We start from the raw sequence: 22,514 nt of genomic DNA, 5'->3' as shown, positions 1-22,514 counted from the left end.
TTCTTACTATTTTCCTAAAGGTATTTAAAATCGTATTTCTTGAATTATTTTACGAGTCGCATTCTTTTTGCGACTATTGTGCAATAAATTGAAGAATGTATTGCATCTCGTTGCATTCAACGTGTTGTAACACTCGTGAAACTATGTTCGTACATTCTGGATGGTATTATTTTGGGTATTTTAGTTAGCATTTTTGCTAAACTCCTGACAAATTATCAGCTGAACAAGATTGTATACTGTTAAACCAACTTATTGTAATTACCTTCGTGTGTAGAACGTTTGAATACAAAAAATAATAGTTCCTCTGAGAGACTATGTACCATTATTCATAATATAGAGATAAAAAAATGATCCCCTAAGATAATATCGTAGAGTGAAAAGATGTAATGTTATTTAAGAATAAATATACATGTATATTGTTGCATAACTTACACCTTTGTGTTCTCCAATGAATGAAATACCATAGTACAAGAATAGTATTTGGAAGACTCAACGTAAAACTATTTAAAGTTTTCATTCACTGTTTTTTTCAAACATGGTGCTTGGGGTTTTTTCTTATGAACATCTCGATAGCAGTCTACGCGACATTAAAAAAATATCGGTGACCGGAAGCTAGAAGGAATGTTCTCAAAATGTCGGTTCTTTTTTCAATGCCAAAGTGGTTACAATACGTCGAAAAGTTTCGATAGAATGTCAAAGACCTTGCCCTATATTCTTTAATATATTTGGTACTTCTGTTGTCGTGCTAATTACATGATTTTACGAGTGTTTAGCAATGTCATTGGTTACTAAAGAACTTCTTCCTGGCCTACAATCCGTGATATTCTCTGTGTTTTGATAATTTATTTAAAACTTTATGTGTCTAGGTACTTTAGGTTTAGTTCTGTTCTTACTTACCTTATTTTTATAATTATTAAAAGTAATTTGGTTAAATCACAAGAATGTTTGCTTTTACTCTGCGAGAGAGCGTCTCCGTTCTTCGGAGGGCACGTAAAACATCGATCCCGGTTGTTGTCAATTAAGATTACAGTCGTTAAGCCAGGTGAAAGGCCTTTAGGGTATGTACAAATTAGGCACTAGGTAGACCACTAAACGTAACATGACTGTTTTAACGCAACTGAGCGTTATGTGCAAAACAAATATCAGCAGTAAATGACTGTCTATACACAGTTTTTAATCCTATCTAGAACCAATTTTTAGTAGAATTTATATCTATTTTCGAGTTCCTGGTAATTCTTCGACAAAGTAAGTGATGCATAATGTTGGTGCGTGACATTTCCCGCTGTGTATCACTGGGAGCTACTGAGTGACTGTTATGTATCGCTCGATACAAACCGACTGACAGTGCATCGAAGTGCTTAGTCCATGTCATTCTCTTTCGTCCATTTTATTTGGTTTTATACTGTCAGTTGAAAAATTTCTTGCCAGCGAAATTTTGATAGAGGTAGAATAATTGCTTGTTTTTGTTAAAGTGTCGCGATTTGTTAAGGAACTAGATGTATCGTTATAAAAACTTTTTCGTCTGTGTAGTGTCTGATTATTGCTTGTTACAATTGTTTTGTAAAGATAAAATAATGTCTTGTTGCAACAAATAATTTTGTTGGATTCGTTTACCGATTTTTTGTTGTAAAAGTTTTCAGTTTTCTACGTCTTTCTTGACGAAAGTTTCAAGATTTCTTGTGAATTCTTAAACTACCTCGATGATGATCATTTAATGTTTTATGTGAACGCGTGTAGTAGGTTAAATCACAAGAAAATTAAGCGTTTTTCTCTAATTCCCACGATACAAATTATGTTGCACGGCACTTTCGTGAGTCAGTAATAGTATTTACACATATTTACTGTAACGCGACGTAGGTGGCGCTAAGAATAGTCCCAGCTATTTCAAGTTCATACATTTATTATGTCTGCCAATCTATCGAGCTAATATTCGTTATAACGTATCTACGTATGTTATTTTCTCTCATAGCTGCTACTACTTATACTGCATTCATAGATTTATGAATGAGATCTGATTTACGATTTAATCTTGTATTATTTTGGTTTGAATGTGCTTGTTGATCAGAGGCCAAGATAATGTTTCCAAGTTTTCTTGCTTCAGTTGTAACTAACGAAGGAAGAAAATTTCCTTAGATATCATCATTTGTATTTGTTTATTTGGTGCATTTTTTTTAAAGTCAAATGAGGCGTTTATTTCTGTACTTACTTTAAATATGCTTTTGTTAGGAAACACTTTTATTGAACTGAATCGACAAGCAAAGTAGCAACTTAAAATTTGCCATTATTTGTACACTAGACTTCTACTTCACATTTTAAATATCATGATCTCATCTATATCCTATTCAGACATTCCTGTCATATTATGTATAATTTAATATTAGTTTCACATGCCAGCAAGACATTAATCTGATGAACCGGATGTCGTAGCCATCGTCATTGGATGCTCCTGTTTCATCTGTGCATACAACCTTGAGAATTATTTCAGAAAGGTCACATAATGCATCTTAGATTATCCGGTTTTCATATCTTAGAAATTTGGCAGGCCTGTGTGTAAACATTCGGTTAGGTGGCTTGATATGATCTACGTGAATTATGGGAGGTTGTTTAGATAAATACCGTGAAATGTGAATGTCTGAAATTGCAGTGCGAACTATTTATACTCATTTAAGAGTATCAATTCAGTCCTGCTGATGTTGTGAAAGAGTTATTTATTATATTAATAACTACTTTATAGTGAAGTTTGGATAGCATTCGAAATTCTGTATAATTTAAGAATTTGCTCCGTCTGAAATACAATTTTATGTACGGCTAGGCGTAGGTACTTGTATTTTAGTCTAAGGATTCGAAGCATATTGCATTATTTAGGGATGCACGTACCGTAAATTGCATCGTCGTAGTATTAGAATGAAACCAACAAGTTCAAGCATAGCCAGCGTGCTTGGCAAACGAGTTGGCAAACCGCTGACAGCTTGCGCCACGCGCACCTCCGCGCTCAATAGGTATAATCCTTCAGAAATTAACTACATGCAGGTGTGGCTGACTAGAATTATTGCCAAGTGCATCTTATGACTATATTGAATGCTATTTGACTCACTTTTCTTCATGGAGACGCGGATGTTTGACTTGTGGAAAGTTTCAATAGATTTAAAGTTACTGTTCTTAAAGTTTCAAAAATCAAAACTTGGACTGATTTTCAGATTGAACTTTAAGCTTGTTTAAACAGCAAAAAATATGTTATGTAAATTAAAATAATCATTACGCTTTAAGTTTACTATTAAATGTTTTATTTGAGCACAATAGATATAATTTTCGGGTGGGTTTAGTTGTTGGAAGTCTCATATCGTTTTTACGGCTATAATAATGTCTCTAACGTTGTTTGTATAAAATATATTAATAGTAGCCGATACTGTCGCTTAAAAATAAGATCCTCTTCATTAGCTACATTAAGGCGACAATCAGCTGTTACATCGTCGGACAAGTTCAATACACGCGTCTATCTTACGTTTTATAAGCGTCCGAATTTAATCTCTGAAAGTGTCACGAAACACATCAAGGTTGTGCAAAAACTATGATTTACATGTTAGACGACAAGGTTTTCTGTCTACGAAATTTAGATGCGCCTATAAATTAAACAAATTGATATTTCGTCATGTTGATGTGCCTGATCAAAATAAAAGTAAAATAAAATCATTTGTACGCAAATAAATCTGACGTGGGATAATCAAATTAACTTCTAACAAATTATAAATACGTTGCACCTATCAAAAAATATGTTTTGCAGGATAATGAAATTTAGCTTAGAGAAATATTTGAAGAAAACGAACCTATTAACGATACGCATACTAACGAACGGATAACAGTGAAAGAATAAAAAGTGACTAACAAAATAAAAGTCAGTGACAGTGTAACAGTGCTGTGAATACAAGAAACACATACACAAACACACCCACAACACCACACATACACACACACACACACACAATGGAATACGACACACAAGACATAATGAGCACGGAAGCGATAGGTCAGTGGAAGCAAGACGAACAATGATAGTAGCCGTAGACAAAGTAGTTGAACTCACTGTAGAATATTTTGTGGAACTTTGTTTGATCGTAAAAATAGTATTAAAATATTAAATGTCTCGTAATAAAAATAACTACGACAGTAAAATGAAATAAAATACGATTGTCTAATTTTGATTTGATATGAATCGTCATAAATAAATATGATTTAAGGCATTTTATACTCATTCTGACAAAATCATTCTTACAGAAATAAATGATCGCGTAAAAGCTTTTTAAATTGCTCTGTCAGACGTAAGTTCCACAAATTGCATCGGTTTAAACACAAAATAATATAGTCCTTGTGAATTAAATTCTTTCATATCTTCTAGATTTCATTACATACATTCATGATTTCTCATTTACTTCTGTCATTATCATTGTTCTTCTACAAAACTTTGGAATCATTTTTTTGTTACCAAATTTTTATTGACGCTGACCGTCCTTTCTCGATCCTACGTATTATTTCGTCAATTATGATGAGACACCTAATTAATTATATAAAGTTTTTAAAGATTTCTAATGATGCGTTTTAGGTGTCACATATTCTTGACGTTTTTATTCAATACTTATCACAATTTAACGAAAGGCTCTAGCGACAAGCCTTAACTTTCAGTTAATAGATAAATTGACTTTTCACAATTGTTTCACTATTACGTATTAAATCTTTTCATTTACATAACAATCGGCAGAAATCTCATCTTCTGACATCATCCAAATCATATGTATAGCCATATACTCGAACATAGATATGTATTTATTATCTTTACATAATACACCTGTGATGACGGCTCATTCAAACTATACCCGAATCATCACACCCTTACAAAATAATATTTGTCCAATACATACAAACTTATCGACTCTAATATCCTTACACTATTCTTCTTAGTATCTTTCTTCTAAAAACCTAAAAGTTAATATTACTCGAAGCTAAAACAGTCTTTCTCTGATGTAGAACTAGTCAATCCATCTATTGACACTTTTGAGAGTAGTTTTAGAATAACACAAACCGTTTTCGTACTCAATGCACACCTACTTGTATACAGACAACTTTCGACCCCATAATCAATAACTGGCATGCGTTTTATTATCAATTATTTTAATATTTTCAAAGTATTTTAGATTTTTTTTGTAATAAATCAGTTTGTATTGTTTTTAATTGTGTTGAGTATTAACACAGTGTTTTATTATTTGGTTTTACTTCGTCAAGCTACTTTCATCTTTATCATACTATACATTTGTTATGTGTCTTAGGCCTGGTATTTTTCCACCTTTCATTTAATCGATGTATAATAAACCCAGTAGATTTGTTCGAGTCCTAAATACTACCAAAGTTTATTGAACTCCGTACAATCTAGCTACTGTTATGCAAATGAATTGACCTAAATTGAGGATTCATCTCGTATTGCAATAATAAATCAACAGCGCCAGCTTGTAGATAAGATTTCTGGTAGAGTTGATTGATGCATTTGGAAATTTAAATGCATTCCTTTTAAATTCAAATACTCATTGAACATTATGGTCTTATCTTTTTTTCGATATTTGTGTCAGACGCTCTAACGTTATGATGATAATACAATCCGCTGGCAATTAGTTGAAACGAATCCGTAGCACTTAAGACAATTATATTCGTAGCATATCTAGTTTGCTACGACAGCTCTTAACTTACACAGCTACAACAAGCTACGACGCCCTTTTAACTTAAACTTTACCAGGCCTGGACATCCTACCTTGTACGTAACGTTCCTTTTCCATTAACTCCTTATCTGTGGTGTCGGTATGGTGATGGTGGTGGTGTTACACAGAGTTCGGCGAGTGGTTGTCGCGGGTCGCAGTGCCGGCGGTGCGCGTACGCACGCTCAGCGAGTCGCGAGCCAGGGCGCTCACCATCCGGCTCATCATGGATGTGAGTATACACTTGTTTCACTTACTTTGTAAACCTTTATGATTGATACTTTAAGAGAAAATACAAGGTGGACACTACTTGTAATTTGTTAATTTGAAAAAGTTTAATTTAGTTTTGGATAGATTTTCGAGGTTGAATTTTAGTGTCAGTGTTAATTAGTTTTTAGTGCTTGATTTATATGGTGTAAAACATTTGGTTCGACATTTGTCTAAGAAAGAAAATACTTTCCTTTTTCTGAAAACATACATTTTAGTTTCTATATTATTTTATGTTTGCTTCGAATCGTATTATATATAGCGTTTAACAATATTCTACCGAAATCAACTGGGAACACTAATTCGAACTGATGAATCGTGAAACAACTAAATCCTATATTCTTCAATGTTTATCAACTTCGCGAGTTGTAGACAGACTTACGACTTGCATGACTGTCTATTGTGTTGGCAAGAAAGCAAATTGCATCGGTATTTGTGAAACTGAAACGCATTGTCGGATAATGCAGAGTGCTCTGTTATGTAATTAGCTAATTTTGTATTATGATAGTCGTGTTCACGCCGCCGACGATTGTTGATTGAATCGTTACTTAATACCGTCTGTGGTGTCTACGGGGCAACCTACATTGTCTTATACTTCCGTATCGGTGGTCAGATAAGAGCAGTTAGGGTACATTTGAAAACACTACCTTTTCTCTGTTAATGGTACTGAATTGGTTTTGATAATTAAAACCACAGAAGTTAAGTTTATACAAGTTATTGAATAAATTGGAAATAATGTATCTTTTATAAGCTCTTCAACAGTTTAACCTTCGTACTAACTACAACAGGTCTTACAATCTTAAGGAAACGGGTTCGACTTCTCACGTGGAACAGATTGAATAGCAATCCACGTTTTTAAATGCACATTTCAGCCCTCGTTAGCTAGTAATAATGTATGTAAAATACTAGTAGAACAATTTACTCCTACAAAATAGTTAATGGTGACCAAAATACCGCGCTTAACCTTTGTCAATGTTACAATATTTTTAGTTAACCCAGACCGACACGAATTCTTCACGCGAATACTCCAATAGCTCGCTCTTAGTAAATTTAATTAGGAGAAACTAAATTTAGACTCAAACTCGATAGGAAACCGTTACGTAGTACGTATCGATTTGCATAGATGGCGCCAACGGTATACAGAAGTAAAAAAATAAATAACCATACTGTGTTATTTATAGCAGTAAAACCAGAAACAGCTGGTCTGATAGATTACCAATGGAATTGTGTTAATTAGAAAACTAATCGACAGTAAATGGCACAGGATAAATTTAATAGAAACTACAAAATTGTATTCAAACGTAAATGCCTGTCAGATCACATAAAATCTACTAATTATTTAGGTACTTTGATATGTCATTCATTCACATAGAGAATGTATACTTTCATCCCGATTTTACCATTGCTTAATATTAGTAAGTATGTAATGTACTACTGCAACGTGTGCGTGTTTTTATACATTTGATGTCACTTTATCTAGCTGATAGGTTTTCTGCCATCTTATTTATAATCTGTAAAATAGACCCTAAATATTCTTTGTAAAAAGTAGTTAAAAAATTTGCTTCTACCTAAAACAGTTGTATAATTAGGGCCCAATGATAAACAAACTTTTCCCCAATAAAATGAATATTTCAACACGCAAAGCATTATGTTTATTTTACCTCCATCGGTCGTTATGATGTGGTGAGATGTGAGAGCTGTTATAGCAATACAGCTATTTGCCTAGCTGTTATTTCATTTTAACTATCGACGTAAAGTGTAACGTTATTACTCTTATGTTTTTACATGCTCGTAAATCGTTTTATTATGATTTCTCTTGTAAATATTCGCTTTGCAATTTTCTATATGCTTCGAAATGAAAGCTCGCTGGTTGTTATATTAGACAGTTTGTAGAGTTAAAAAGCTGGCGTTGCTAAAAAATACATTTGTGGAGAAAAAGAAAATCATTTTTAGGCTAATTTATCAAAAAATTCAATAAACATACGTCTAAAATCTAAATAATTTCAAATATCGTCTCTACTTAGGCATTACTACCTGCAGATTGCATAGCCAACGTTGATTATTATTGCCATAGTAATTGTCTTCAAAGATCTTCATGATCTTCGAGGATTTATTGTCTTAAATATAAACTAGACTAATATAAATTGCAAACCCACCCGCTAATAAATATTACCATGACACTGAATACTCAATATTACCAGCAACGTGCTTGATAAATGAAAAACCGTTTATGAAATAAACTAACGACCAAATAACAGTTTTTGGCAACTACAATAACAAGTGATAATGTCCACCGTTATCTAACTATACATTTATCTGTCAACGATGCTATTAATCGTAGAAAATCATCAAGATGCGCAGTAAATAACGGTTTATCACATGCAGTCATATACGCCGTGTGTTGCAAACGTTTGCCAAATAGTTAGATACAATGCAAGTGTTATTTATACCCTAGCACTATTTATATGTGGACGGATAAAGATCGGATCAATTATGGTAAGGGAAAGCACTGAAGCGTATGAGTAATTAAATAAATATAGATGTAGCTCATTGCTACTCGGACAGATTCGTTGATGATACTCCTGCGGCGAAGTTATTTCGAACAGCGACATCTAGTGAAATTTTCACGTACTACTAACGTTGTTCAGCTTCAGCGTTATGAATCGCGATTTAGACAAACTCGTAATAACAAACATGTTGTAGTACCAAGAAAACCTAAGAGATGGCGCTCGCTGCTTTGCGTTTGCGCTTTTCACATTGTGTTCCTGTGACCTGAAATTAAATTTCATACAGAGCTACGTAGTTAAGTAAAATTCCTTTCATTGTTAGTTTTTAAATAATTGCAGATGAGTAAACTATTAGATACCCCGGGTCATAGTTTTCGAGGTCCATTCCGTAGCACGGCTACGGCGTCCTACGCCTCTACGACGTAGAAGGCGTAGAGGATACTACCTCTACGGATACACAATTATGGAATTGTTTTTTTATCTTGGTCATTATTAAGCTTTGCAAGTTGTAACTTGTACTTTACTTGAGATCATTGTGCAACTACAAACACAAACCATATTAATAAGCATTTCGAAATGTTATTGTTAAAATATTAACTTGTCATAATATTAAAACTAAGTTTTGATTTACTTTCAGTTAGTTCCATACCACTTGATCCTTTGCAAAAAGCACTCAAACACTGATATACAAATATCGGTTAAAAAATCCTAAGAATTATAACTAGAACTTCAAACGTGCAATTTTAAAATTACATACATTGTATGTGAAAACTGTGGATCTGTAGAAGCGAATTGCATAGTACCGCCTACAAAAATACGTACTTTCCGACAGGTACACGTGAGCGTTCATAATGATTGATTGACTACAGTAATAGACACATTTACAAGTATTTTCCAATATTTAAGCCGAAGTGAATATTTTGCGCCACTCTCAAGGGTTCTATTTTGAAGTGCGCGCTATTTCTGATGCATTGTTGTGGCGTCTCACGGCTGACAGATGTCTAAGTAATTACCTGCTATTGTTCTTTGGATTTCTTATGGTCTTTTCTTTGATGTTAAAGAAGTCTATTTGATTTTTTCTTTTTTCTGTGGTTTTGGTTTGCAGGTAAAACTAGTGCTACTAGAACTAGCACGACATTCGACATAAATGTTAGATAATGTATTCTATCATAAATCTAAAAGAATTCGTTAATGTTTTTTCTACTGACAGTCTGGTTTCCAATTCAGTGGCTACTTTCCTAACACACTCTAGCCTGTGACAAAATATTTTTGTACGGGTATTAATCTCGCACCTCGGCACAGTGTTCCTTATTTTCTCGTAAGACCACATCCAGAGATTAACTTTACTAAGGGAAGGATGTCAGTTCTTGTTTCGACTGTCTTTAGATGTATTCTAATATCAATTGTTGCTATGAGAGGATACGTATTTATATTTTAATCGTGGATCCCGAGAGTAGATCTCATCACTTTAGTAATCTTTATTTAAAATCTTTAATTTATTTAAAGACTTTGTAATCTTCTTTTATATTTACGTTATATATGTGTAGCCCCGTGTGTGTGACACGCACGCTTACACGTGGTTATCAAACTATTCAGCGATCAGCTATTTTATTTTAGTTTTATTCCTAAGCTTCCACATTCCGATGTTCGTTGTGTTACGAGTAATAACTTGTGTCTATTGAACGAGGGGCCGTGACCGTGAGAGTAGTTCGCTATAATCTTGTCATTTGTTACTCTCTCAACGATTATCATTTGATTGTGGATGTTTATTTAATGATTATTTCGCTTTCTGAGGTTATTTATACGCGTTTATATTTCTAAGTCTTCGAAATCTTATTTTAGTTTCAGATAGATTGTTTCGTTGGTCGCCTATTGATAGACAAATTGTTATTATAATTCATTATAAAATCTTTGGCGTCTACTTGACTCATGTGATCCCAATTATACATTGTAATAGCAAACAATAAAACACATTTTCTTTCTTGTTTTCTAATGAATACGAATGTAAACTTAATTGCCAAATCCAGACATTTTGTGCTAGCTCCTTTGATTATTATTTATTACAGCTGTATTTTACAGACTGAAAGCTCTAGCTTATAGGGTTCTCTTATAACTGGCCAAGTAAAGCAGAACCTTGTCAAGAATACACATAAAACCAACCGTAAATAAAAATCCACATAATTAGCTGTCATCATAAAAGGGTAGTCGTGATTCTTTGTGATATATTGTTGTTCAGCATCATTCATCAAAGAGACTAAACAAAGAAGCGACATGTTCTTTCAGAGTCAACAACATTTGGCAAAGTGTTCTTTCACTGAAGTTTCCTAGAAGAACGGATTTAAACCGTTGAACTGCCGCGGCCATGAACCAGATAAGAATAAAGTGGACGTTACGTCATGGAAAACTGACTGGAATAAGTGCTAAATTATGTTTGTTTGTTTTGAATGTAATGTTGACACGTGACATTACTTATTTACAAAAATATTTTAATGGTATGAAAAATTGCGTATAGTGAAAATATTTCTTTAGTGTCACATTTGAGACATTTGCCAATTAATCTATAAAAAACGACCTTACGTTTATTATGTCACAAGGGAAATAACACTATTTTGCACGTTTGTCTTAGTTTCTTTCAATTACGGCTAGAGTTACATGGGCCATCACTAGCCAGAGTAAAGGTTTTTGCGATTGCGTTAAATACTCAATAAAAAATAATAATGTAACGTCAAGGCCTGAAATTTTTTACGTCTTACAAAAACTGAAGATGAAATCTAGTCAAATATAGTATTATTATGTGACGTAACTACAATCGATAAAATGCCTCGCATTCGTCATATATAACTGGCAGCTGCCATAATATTTCCACTACGCCACGGTCAGGTAAAATGACTTTTAGTGTAAACAGTCTTCGTAACCAATTACTGAAAGATTACACAAACAAAAATGTGTAAAGAACTATAGTAATAGGGTTATGTTTTGGTACTCCTTATTTCCTTAGGGTTCAATGTGTTTCGTAATTTAAGAAGATAAATTGTGTCTTTGATCATAATTATAACTATTAGAGGTAGGTTTTCTTTCAGATAGCTAAGTTACACATATAAGTTATTCGAAGTTTAAGTTGTATTTGAACATAGACATCTCCCTTTTAATTATTTTAAATTAAACGAATTTAGGAGTGACTTGCCATGACTGCGGTTTTTTTATCACCAAAGAAATGTCAGTGTAATTGTAATCTTCCACGGTTTGTGATTAGTTCTAAGGTATCAAGTGAATAGTTAATGCAACAAACCGTCTACTATTATGAACCCATCAGTTTAAAAACGTTTGAGAACAACCGTGAACCCGGCTATAAAATAATTGGGTAAACGTCTATTTCGCAAGCGGGCATGCTCGTCCCGTGCCAAACGACTTAGGGATACGCATTTATCAACATCTTAATAGCTTTGCTAGTTGATATCACAACAAATGAGACTGTTAGCTGAGTGGAGACCTACATAGTACGAGATTATTTGTGATCGATCTACGTACTGATTAACGATTTACGATTCGGCTGAGGGTTACTTCTTTAATTAATATCAGCTCCTAGTTCTCTTATGAGAATAAAATTGACTCGCGCATCAAAGTAAAAAAAAAAGGAGTTAGTTTCAGAATAATTCTCCATACTAATGTCAGTCTCTTATTTTGATAAAAAGTTCGAGTACTTTTGATTTTGGGATCTACAAATGGGGATAACATAAAATCAAAAGTTAAACTTAATAGATTAGCTTCTTACGTTTTGATTCAGTTCAAATTTACAATATCCTTTATAAGGTAAACTTCGTACGAAGTATTTCAAATAGTCATAATATATCATATCACAATATTTTGTATAATATAATATACAAAACATAAAGTTACTTTTATATCCTTATTAAACTCCATATTCATATGACTGCATTATATTTATTGCCTGTTTAATGAGGATCTTACCGCAAAATCGTGTCCATATTTTAGTGTCGCTTTAATAAACGCCCGTTAATTTGAGGTAAGCAATAAATCCGTCAGATTAAAGGTAATTCATGCAATGTTGGTCGCCATCCGTTTTTATTGTTTCTTGTATCTTTTATAAAGAATATCCTTAAAACACCCACTGTTAATCCGAAAAAAAACGACCCGGTTTGTGTACAGTTTGATGTAGTAACAATTGATATTTCAGGATATAAATTCAATTAGTTGATTGTAAATTATATGTGGCTTAAGTCTTTTGGATCAGCCATCTTATACCCAATTGCGTGTGACATGGTCATGATAGAATTAAGGGATTTGTAGTTCTAAATTGTTAGAGTCGAACCAAATAATAAGCTGTGGTTTTGCTTCTTACTTAATATTATACATATACAAACACATTTCTTTTAGAATATCTACGTCTTGCTATGGTTTTTGCTTTATTACTATGTTAGAACATTCAAATTCTATTTCAATTTCTTTAAGTTCAAGGAAATTTTACCAAACTCACAAACAAAGAAATGTTGACTCCTATAAATAAAATGCAATTAAACTGACGGAAACCTGAACCTCAAACAAGACCAGCTCATAAATTCATTTACCTAACAACACGGCACATTAACAACATTGGTACATATTTGTCACCCGGCTTCCCTTGTAACGTCCAACTTTAAATTAATGCTGCATAATCGCGAAGGGTGCATGAAGTATGGTGGCACTCACAAATTTACGAGCTTATAATTAGTTTGGAGGCGTCCCAATTCGGTGCAAAGTTTTTTTGGCGAATGCATCATGTATGCCATTATTATTTATGCATTGTTTAGCGGTGGTTGACGGTCGGTTTCCGTCAAAGTTTTTCTTTTTGCTCGCAAAAAGAGTCACTCATTTATCCTTCCTGGAAAAAACTTAGAGAGATAGCTATTGTAACAATTAGATAGGTTCTGTCTAAATTGTCTACAAACCACACAATATAAACTAAGCGAAAATGATCATGTTGATGAAAACAATGATAAAACTCGATAGCTCTGTAATGTTGTTTTATTAAACCAGTTATAACGAACGGGCTCACTCAAATTTACAAGGCAACCAATTTCTAATATTTGCTCAATCATCTAAACTGGGATATCGGCCAACACAAGCGGATTGAGTTACTTTTGAACCTGAACTAGCTTCTTACTCTAGTTATAAATAAAAAAAACTTGGCTATAGCCGTTGCTTTTTATTTTTTACTAATCGGCTTCATGACAGTGCTCTCGTCGTGATCATATTTTAATGTTTTTTTGTTAAGAAGACGTTTCCTAGTGTATTTGTTACTTCAGGGTAGATTAACGTTATTTCTCTTTGTTCTATGAATAGTTGTTATTGTTAATAGCGTTACACAACGTGATGATGCAATCGTCTGCGAAAATTAATTGCGGTGGAAAAAAGTTCTGATAATAGATAGTTGAGGGGCCCTTCATTATTTGTAGAGTGAATTGTGAAAGAACGATTACCCAGACGTAAAAAAATACTTTTGATGTTATGTCAATAGACTCCTGAGATCTATTGCGAGTCCTGTGCTTAGAATAATAAGACTGTGCTTGTTGTTTCGCACTTACAAAATTGTAGGTCGGTTGTGAAATGCTGGTTAAACTCAAAAATCTATATGTCACTATATCTGCGTTGGTACTAATAGCGCTAATTAGACAAAGACTGTACAATTAACATCGTGACATGGAACGTCAACACTATGGCGTATTGTCAAGGGTTGACAACACCCGAAAGACTTGGTTCCCGTGCAAATTACAGTTTTGCGAATAATTCCTTAGCTTCTTTGTTACTACAGTTACAGTTCGTAAAAGTCCTACTAAGATTTAAAATCAGAAAGTTTGTATAGATACTTTTACGTAAAACAATTGAATATAGGTATATCAATGATATTTGGCACAGAGTTAGTTATAACTTAGTTTTAATACGTAGGATTATTTTTTACCTGGGAAAATCTCTCTATTCGAAGGACTGAGGGAGTTGTGAGTATAATAAAATTGTGTAAGTTCCTACATAACAGGGTCAAGCATCTTGACACCTGACGGGCGTACTTCCAAGCTTTTTGCTGAGGATTCGTCTGTGGAAATCTTTATAGTATTAAAGTCTTAAATCTGCATGATTTACAGCAGCTAACTAGTAATTACGAGCACAAATGATTGTGACAAAGGCTTTGTGGTAATAATGGTGCAATAGCAATAAAATTCGTGAAATAAGAAATATCCTGAAAGCTATTTTCTTCTACTGCTGCTGAACAAAAGCTCGACATTTCCTCTACACAACAACCTTTTTCTGCGGTGACAAGTTCTGATCTATCGATCATCTGAAAAGCGTTCATGTCGTCTTGCCTTGCGGGCTATAAGTAATAGATATGTTTCAAAAATTAGTTTTTAAGCTCCAGGAATTATGTGAAGAATTTTCTGATATGTAAGCTTCGTGTGTTTTTTCCACGTTTCCAAAAAATCGTCCAGTAACATAGCTAAGTTATATTTATGTTTGGCGATAAACATTACCCTCCTTTTTACTCCGTGGGTGTCGGGTGAAAATAACAGTCTTTTATCGCACAGGTCTCAACAGTCGATTGAACCTGTCACTACATGCCGTTTTGAAATTTTCTCTTTGACAGTTTCTCCAGAAAAAATATGACTAATGTTTTATCAGTCAGTTACTTAAATTAATGATTTTTATGTGGAGTTTGGTCAAACCTATAAGAAAACAGTACATTTATTGTTATCCGGAAACTGTCAATTGACCTTCAATTTGTCTGTTAGATAACTATCATTCGTTATAATAATATTATATTTGTTCTTGCTGATGTTGTTAAATATTAGTTAAACATACATAACTGGCTGACACAGGAAACTTCGTACCGCCTAACAGTCGTATCAATTTTTTTTCGCACTTTTGAAATTTTTCTCTCCTTAAGAACCATCCTCATACGTAAAAAAAGAATAAATAGAAAACAAAAAATAATTAGGGAAATCGGCCCAGCCGTTCACGCATGATATGATGGCGTGACCTAGGGAAATAGGGATTCATTTTTATTTCGTTTTCTTTCATCCGTTACCGACATTTTACAGGATAATATTATTTGTCTTGTGTAGAATAAAGGCAATTAAGTAGCCATTTTCAGACGCCATTTCCCAAAATACCTTACTCTCAAGTACAAATCCATTCAGCATTTCCCCGAATCCCTAACATGAGCACTCAACGAAAGTTTATCTCGCAATAAAATCTGTCAGTACATTTACTTCACGGTTTGTTTCGTTTATCACTGGAGTCTGTTGTGACTTGTGGAACAATGGCGTTTTGTAGTGGCGTCAACACGTTGTACATTACGTACATATTCGTGTCTCAACAAAGCGACGGGACGCGGGAGGACTCTTACGTCATGAGCGGTGAAAGTTTTGTTACTCCTGCGCACGGTGTCGGATTGATGTATGGTTTATTTTCATCTTAGAATAATTTTACAGTTTGGCTAATTTATTTTTAGAGCTTTTGTAAGAATATCTGCATAGTTCAGAAGATTAGAAGAAGTTGTGTAATTCCTTTTAAATTTTTGCTGATATCTCCGTAAACGACGCGGAAAACTGAGCCTTGTAAATAATGTCCAAAGCACCTTAAGCAGCTTTGTAACAGAAAACTAGTTTAAAGTTAGTTTCTTTTCACTTGGATTTCGCCGTTCCATTATCCTCCAATCTTCGCCGTGTCGATGAGGCATCAGTCCCATATAACTGTTTCTGGGATATACCACTTCAACAAACGTACAGTTCAAGTGTTTGTGCTACAAGGCGCCCGTCTGGCTAACATGAGCGGTCTAAAAATACACCATGCGTACCTACCTTCGAGGAAAAACATTAGGCAATATTTACTTTGTAAACTTTCCCCATAACGGATTCTGGGAAAATAGTGTTCGTTAAATAAGATGTAAAATGTTGTGTATGTGAATCAATTTTTCTAATGAAAACATGACGAGTTAGACATTGTTGAAATTTTAATTCTTAGAGTTTTATGTTTTTCATTGGTTTTCTTATGTCCACAGCTTGTACATTCCCTTTTATGGACATTATTTAGATACTATAATGATATATACTGATTAACTCATATAACATAATTAACTTTTCTTTTATATCTTTAGGAAGATTGAGTGACAAACATGTAATGGTTAAAACAAATAACGCAAACGGAGACAAATATCATAACTAGTAATGATTTAAAATTTTACGACAACTCGGAATGATACTTGCCAAAATAATATATCATTATATTATTATGATTGACCTGAATTATATTAAATGTGAAATATAAAACTGATTTTACAGTACAGTTGTAAACATGCTGCATCCTGTAATTTATAAGAAATATTAATAGTTCGTGATCTAAATTACAATTCGTGTCTTATCAACTCTCGTAGTCTAAACAATTCATCATATTTCAGTTTGATAATATATTTAAAGGTTAGTTTTTATTTCACTTCAAAAGCATACAGGTGGTATATTACACGACTCTTTTCTACGGTGTTTTAAGAACGGTTGTTTGGGTTCAAGGTTAATTATGAGTCTACAGTTCTGAATGGGAAAATTAGTCTAAAGTTCTTTGAAGTAAAATCTTCAACCTTGAACGCGTGAAATGTATAACCTTTTTTTATTTTCTCAACCGATATAGGTATTAGGTAGCTCTACGTTCGTGACCACCTATGCATTTTAAAGTTCAATGCATAAAAATAACTAGTCTCGCCGAATAAGTTCTAGAAATAAGCACTAGAAACAACGAAAACTCGGTAGTATATTCTGAGAATCCTTTAAATACACGCACTAGATCTGTGTCTGTCTGCATATGTCAGTAAAACTAGGTCTTCTTGACTCCCATCCAATAAGATACACTGAACAAAATCTCTCTCTATTATTTTACACTCTCGAAACAATGTCTTTTTTTAATGAGCTCTTTCATCTGGCTTTTGATCTACTTCATTGATAAAAACGATAATTTTATTAGCGTTCTAAAACTGATTAAAATAATAGGCTGTGTGATTTACTTCTTGTGCCCATTGTAAATAACAGATGGACCGTTTTCCCGCCCACGCGTGGGCATTTCCACGGACACGTTTTTTATCGATAAGTGGAAAATAATATTTTAGTTGGTGACGCGCGTCGGTTACAGTATGAGTAATTCAGTTTTGACAAAGAAAGTCTTGTATCATCGCGTGACTAAGGTGGGGAAATGGGTTACTAAAGTACACACCAGGTTTAGTCACCTGTCGGAAAATTACAATTATAAATAAGTAACGATGCGATCAACGACCTTTTACATCTTACTTAAAACAATAAAAAGAATTGGTGTGTGACAGTAAAAATATACGCCATATATATTATACGCCAGAGAAAAAGATAGCAAGTACTAATAAAGTCTAAGCAGCAAAACTATTTGCGTTCGGATATTGACCTTAAACAGTCTATAATTTTTTTTAAACTGTATAGTTTAAAATGATATTTGTGTTTTAAACACAAAACAACCTTTAACTAGACCTTGTTATTAGTATAATGATGTAAAAAACAGAACAATTACCGAGAATCATAATAATATACAACAGAAAGACATAATAACGACAGCATGTCACATTTTATAGCCGAGCATCTTCCGTAAACAAATTGGCTCGAATCAGTGAAAAGAGGTCTTTACCTCAATCACGCACTTTTATAATGTACTGCCAAAAAATTATTGTCATTTTTCTCAGAAGCAGTGAATCGTAAACCGATTCAGGGAAACGGATAATGATATGATGTCCACGATAGAAAAGTATTTGTCATAAAAATTATAATGTTAGGTGATCATAAAGTTTTACTGGAAATACTGGTTTCTCTGTAATAATTTTCCTGTAAAGTGAAGCTTTAACAAATTCCCAAAACGTCTCCCCGGCTCAAAAGCGGGTATAAACTTCTCCAGTGTTGCATTTCTTTTGGTAACTATAGTGTCTTTGCTTCTCTTTTATTACATTTTTATAGTCTCTGCCAGCAAAAGTACAGAAATATGTCCAATACTTTGAGAGAACATTCAAAGGTTACAAAAGTTTTTGGTTTCATTTTCGGTTTATTCGACTTAGTCACTCATTTCATTTCGTTCTTTTTTTTAAAACAACTCCCGCTCTAGGAATTGCTCTTGTGTCGCGGGGACTTTTACAAACATACAAACAACGAACACGAAGCACAACCAGACCCGAAACGATTATTTATTATATATTTATTAACCCACGACCTCCCGATTTAGTGGTATCGGCGTGGTGACCTAAACCACTGCGCCACGGAAGCAGTCAAAATTTTATACGATTGATACTGATAACCAGATTCAAATCATCATATTTTTTTTTACTAAATCTTATCATGGAGTCCTTTTTCGTTATCCCGATTGCTCCAAAATTTTCTCCAATAGATTGAACTTGATACATATAGCAATGCCGTCTATTCTTACCGCGTCACCTGACGTCCGCCGGAAACTGCGCGGGCGCAGGTGTCGCCTGCTTCGAGATCTACGTTTCCGCTTTCTCAATGGACGACTAGTTAAATCTTGTGTAAAGAAACACTCAAAACATATTCTTAGAAATAGTAAGTAGAGATTTATTGCTGAGAGTTTTTCAAATAATGCAGTGTTAAAAAGTAATGTAGTTAAGTTCTCTGTCTAAACTTTTAAGTAAAGAAAGATTCTTTAACTTTTTGAATATCGTTGCTGTATTTTGAAAATGCAAGCATTGATTGGTAATGTAATAATAATAGCGATATGTTTGATACGTTGTTATCAAAAACTGGGCGTCAAATACAATTAAACAAAAATGAAACGTTGCACAAAGTTGCGGTTGATTGTTGCTATGATTTCATTAATTCTCAAGCTTTGCTTCATGGCTTGAATAAAATTTGAATCTTTTAAACCTATTATGAATGTGCGAAAGTACGAAACCATTAATCTATTTAGACAATTAATAGTTATTGAATATTGAAATTGTAACGAAAGTTTGGATTCAGGAAACATAGTAGGTCTTCTGTTTCGGGGCAATAAGAAGTGATAGTTTTTGTTATTGGCCGATAAGTTTCTGTATCTAGTAAACTATTTTTATCTGTCATGTCAGGAAATATTCTTTAATCTTAATAAATTATGTGTATAAATATAGAAATATTCAACCATCTGTCTTTTAAAAACCTCGTGCTGTCCAAAATTACCTCATACATCACAATATGGCAGCTTGATGACAAATTTATTTCCGTTCCCGTCAAGCTAAGGTCTCAACCTCACGTGTCCGTGCCAAGGTGACTTCTTCAAAGAGTTCGCAACAGGAAAGCTTTCGCGAACCAATTCATTTTACTTCAATAAATCAGCCACACATAAGTCTGGTCTTTGTGCTTTTAATACTTTAAGAATAGCAGGCGCAGTAGTTAATTTTAAATGGACAGGTTAAATGGAGCTTAATGCTTTTTTCGTTTTATATGATTACGTAAATGCGGTTGGATTCTTTAAACCCACGAGAAATAAAAACGTGTCCTAAACAAAAATAGTCTAGTACTTTTTGGGATCCTTGAACAACTTGTATGCTATCAGCGGAGACAGTGATGAGTTGACTGCTTTAATTTCACCAAATGAGCAGCCTAGCTATATGATGATCATTTTTTCACTTATCATTTACCAAAAGAAAATGACTTAGGTACTTTGTGCGTGACACTATTGTACGTAGATATTATATGGTAGATATTTATTGTTTGTAAGTAAATAATACATCTTTATCTAAATGAAATGGAACTTTAGCTTTGCTATTAATTTTTGTTCTGGTTTTACTCTCAGAAAGTTTTCAACGTCATCGTTTAGGAATTTAAATAGAACAGATATTGTTAACGTGTGACGCAGTTGTTATACATTCACGTCAAAATCGAATGTTTTCTACAATAACCGATCGGAACTGACCGAGTTTCTTACAATGTTTGCTGAAACACTAGAAATAAATAGGCAAGGTCCTGCGCCAGTAGTTAGGTCAAACGTAAGCAGGCTAAGTGGTGTGGTTAATACATGGTTCGTGCGGTGGTTAGTACCGAAACATTGTGGTACATTGTAATATATAGGCCATTTGTGTTGAGACGTATTCGATTTAAGTACATTTAAGAGTATTTACGTATAAAACTATAGTTGTTATTGGGAATGCACGATCTGAAAGAGGCTGTAAAGGTCATTTGTAAACTCACCATATTATGTTTGTTTGGTCATTGCCAATTACTAGACGCACAGCAGATTCGGTATTCGCTCGGATACTTTATCAGTTTTAATATTTGACTGATATTGATTGTTTATGAAAATATTGGTGTATACTTTCAGTTCAGGTTCAGGTGATCTGCGTAGAGTATTTTGCAATCAGTCAGGGAATTGTTTAATTGCAACATCTACAATTAGCTGGTTAAACGAAAAGCTGCGATAAAAATATAATTTTAATTAAACGAGAACACCCAATGAGCTCCACTTTATCTTAAATCGCCTTGATAAATCGAGTGTAATTTGTCTCGGCTGTCACCGATTCTAGTGTGAAATTATATAGGATTGTACAGCAATCAGTTTTCTGTCAACATTGTTTTGCGACCCCATTAAATAAACGGTTCGGATTGCTCGCCTACGCACTTAAGATTTTTAATCGCCCTTTTTATAGATGTATTATGCTCCGATTATAACTACTTACATACATTGTGCGTAACAGTAGTGACAAAACACGGTGATTTACGTTAATTTTTGGCCGAAGGTAACTCCGGATTTATTAAGTTTTTGCATATAACATGTGTATGAACGCAGCTTAATTCATTGCAGTTAAGCAAAATCGAAAAAAATCTAAACCACACAAGGCGGAAATATAATATCCATTGAACGGAGTTACATAGTCCAAATTACCTCGCAGGTGAAATATATGAAGGAAAATATTTCCCGAGATAGTTTACTACAAAATAAATAATATTCAAAGTAAGTGCGGCCATTTTTGTACTGTTTGTTTTGTTTCATAACTCAGCTCTTTGATGAGAGCGTTCGTATGTTTTCAATAGCTATTGGGAACAGGATATTAGCAAATGTTATTAGTATTATGCCAAGGTGAGGTTAAATAATATATAATATGTTGCGAAATTTAGTTTAAAAATACTATTTTAGAAATAGATTTAATATATATCATCGTCATGATCTGATTTCGACGATTACTTAACGGCAATATTAAATTATGAAATTTCTTCCAGGTGTGACCATTCAGTTTATCAAAAAAATTTTTATAAATAAATTGCTACACAAGAATACAATCCGACGTTTCCATTTTTGATTTGTATACCAGATTAAAATTTTAGTATTACACTAGTTTTCTAATATAATAACATAGATCAATATCGAATCTAGTTCAGTTTATAATTTATCATCATCCTGTTATTTAAAGAAAATCCATTAACATGTTGTACTTCACCTTTGTCGCTCTACTTTCTAATAATTTCTATAACGAAAATAAACATGTGTTTGACCGCGTCCGCTTGCAGTCGTCCGCGAAGGTCCGCGGTTTAGATTGGAAAATTAAAAATATACACAGTTACGTTGACGAGGTTAACCGCCAACCGTGACAACCAGACGAACACCAAACGAGCTTCGGTTTATTAGTTTACTCTGAGGTTCTAGTGCGAATGACACGTCTAATGTAAGGTGAACTTCTGCTCACTTTTATATAACTCACGTAACTCCTACAACAACTGTCATTCACACGTAACTGTTACGTGTTTACACGTAGGACGAACTCCGAAACTTCACCCATTAATCTTCCAAATTAAGCTGCAGTAATGCAACGTACAGTTTTATGTTAAACTACAAAATCTGCCGCTCCGTTGTTTTCAACATGGAACTGTGTCATATATTTTGGCTTTAAGAATAAATTCATCTTTCTTTTGTTTATAAATAACCTGTAACCGGAACAAATATACGGCACACCGTCTGAGCCGAAGGTGCG

The 22,514-nt window shown here is 33.7% G+C and overlaps 1 protein-coding gene across 3 annotated transcripts in view; it reads left to right on the top strand.

Moving 5' to 3' along the window:
- The window catches only part of Obsc (Obscurin), a 103,686-nt gene that overhangs the window by 1,599 nt on the left and 79,573 nt on the right, over positions 1–22,514 (top strand). For 2 of the 3 annotated variants that reach the window (XM_076135662.1, XM_076135669.1), the window contains exon 2: positions 5,870–5,970. In XM_076135662.1, the coding sequence (XP_075991777.1) occupies positions 5,965–5,970 (6 nt within the window). In that variant the 5' untranslated portion in view covers positions 5,870–5,964. Of the gene's footprint in view, positions 1–3,808; positions 4,025–5,869; positions 5,971–22,514 lie in introns of those variants that run through there. The other variant, XM_076135655.1, reaches the window with a different exon arrangement.

This window comes from Anticarsia gemmatalis, chromosome 1 (assembly GCF_050436995.1).
Source record: "Anticarsia gemmatalis isolate Benzon Research Colony breed Stoneville strain chromosome 1, ilAntGemm2 primary, whole genome shotgun sequence".
NCBI classification, from domain to species: domain Eukaryota; kingdom Metazoa; phylum Arthropoda; class Insecta; order Lepidoptera; family Erebidae; genus Anticarsia; species Anticarsia gemmatalis.
Note: the sequence above shows the minus strand (reverse complement) of the source record. Positions and strands in the feature narration are given on the sequence as shown.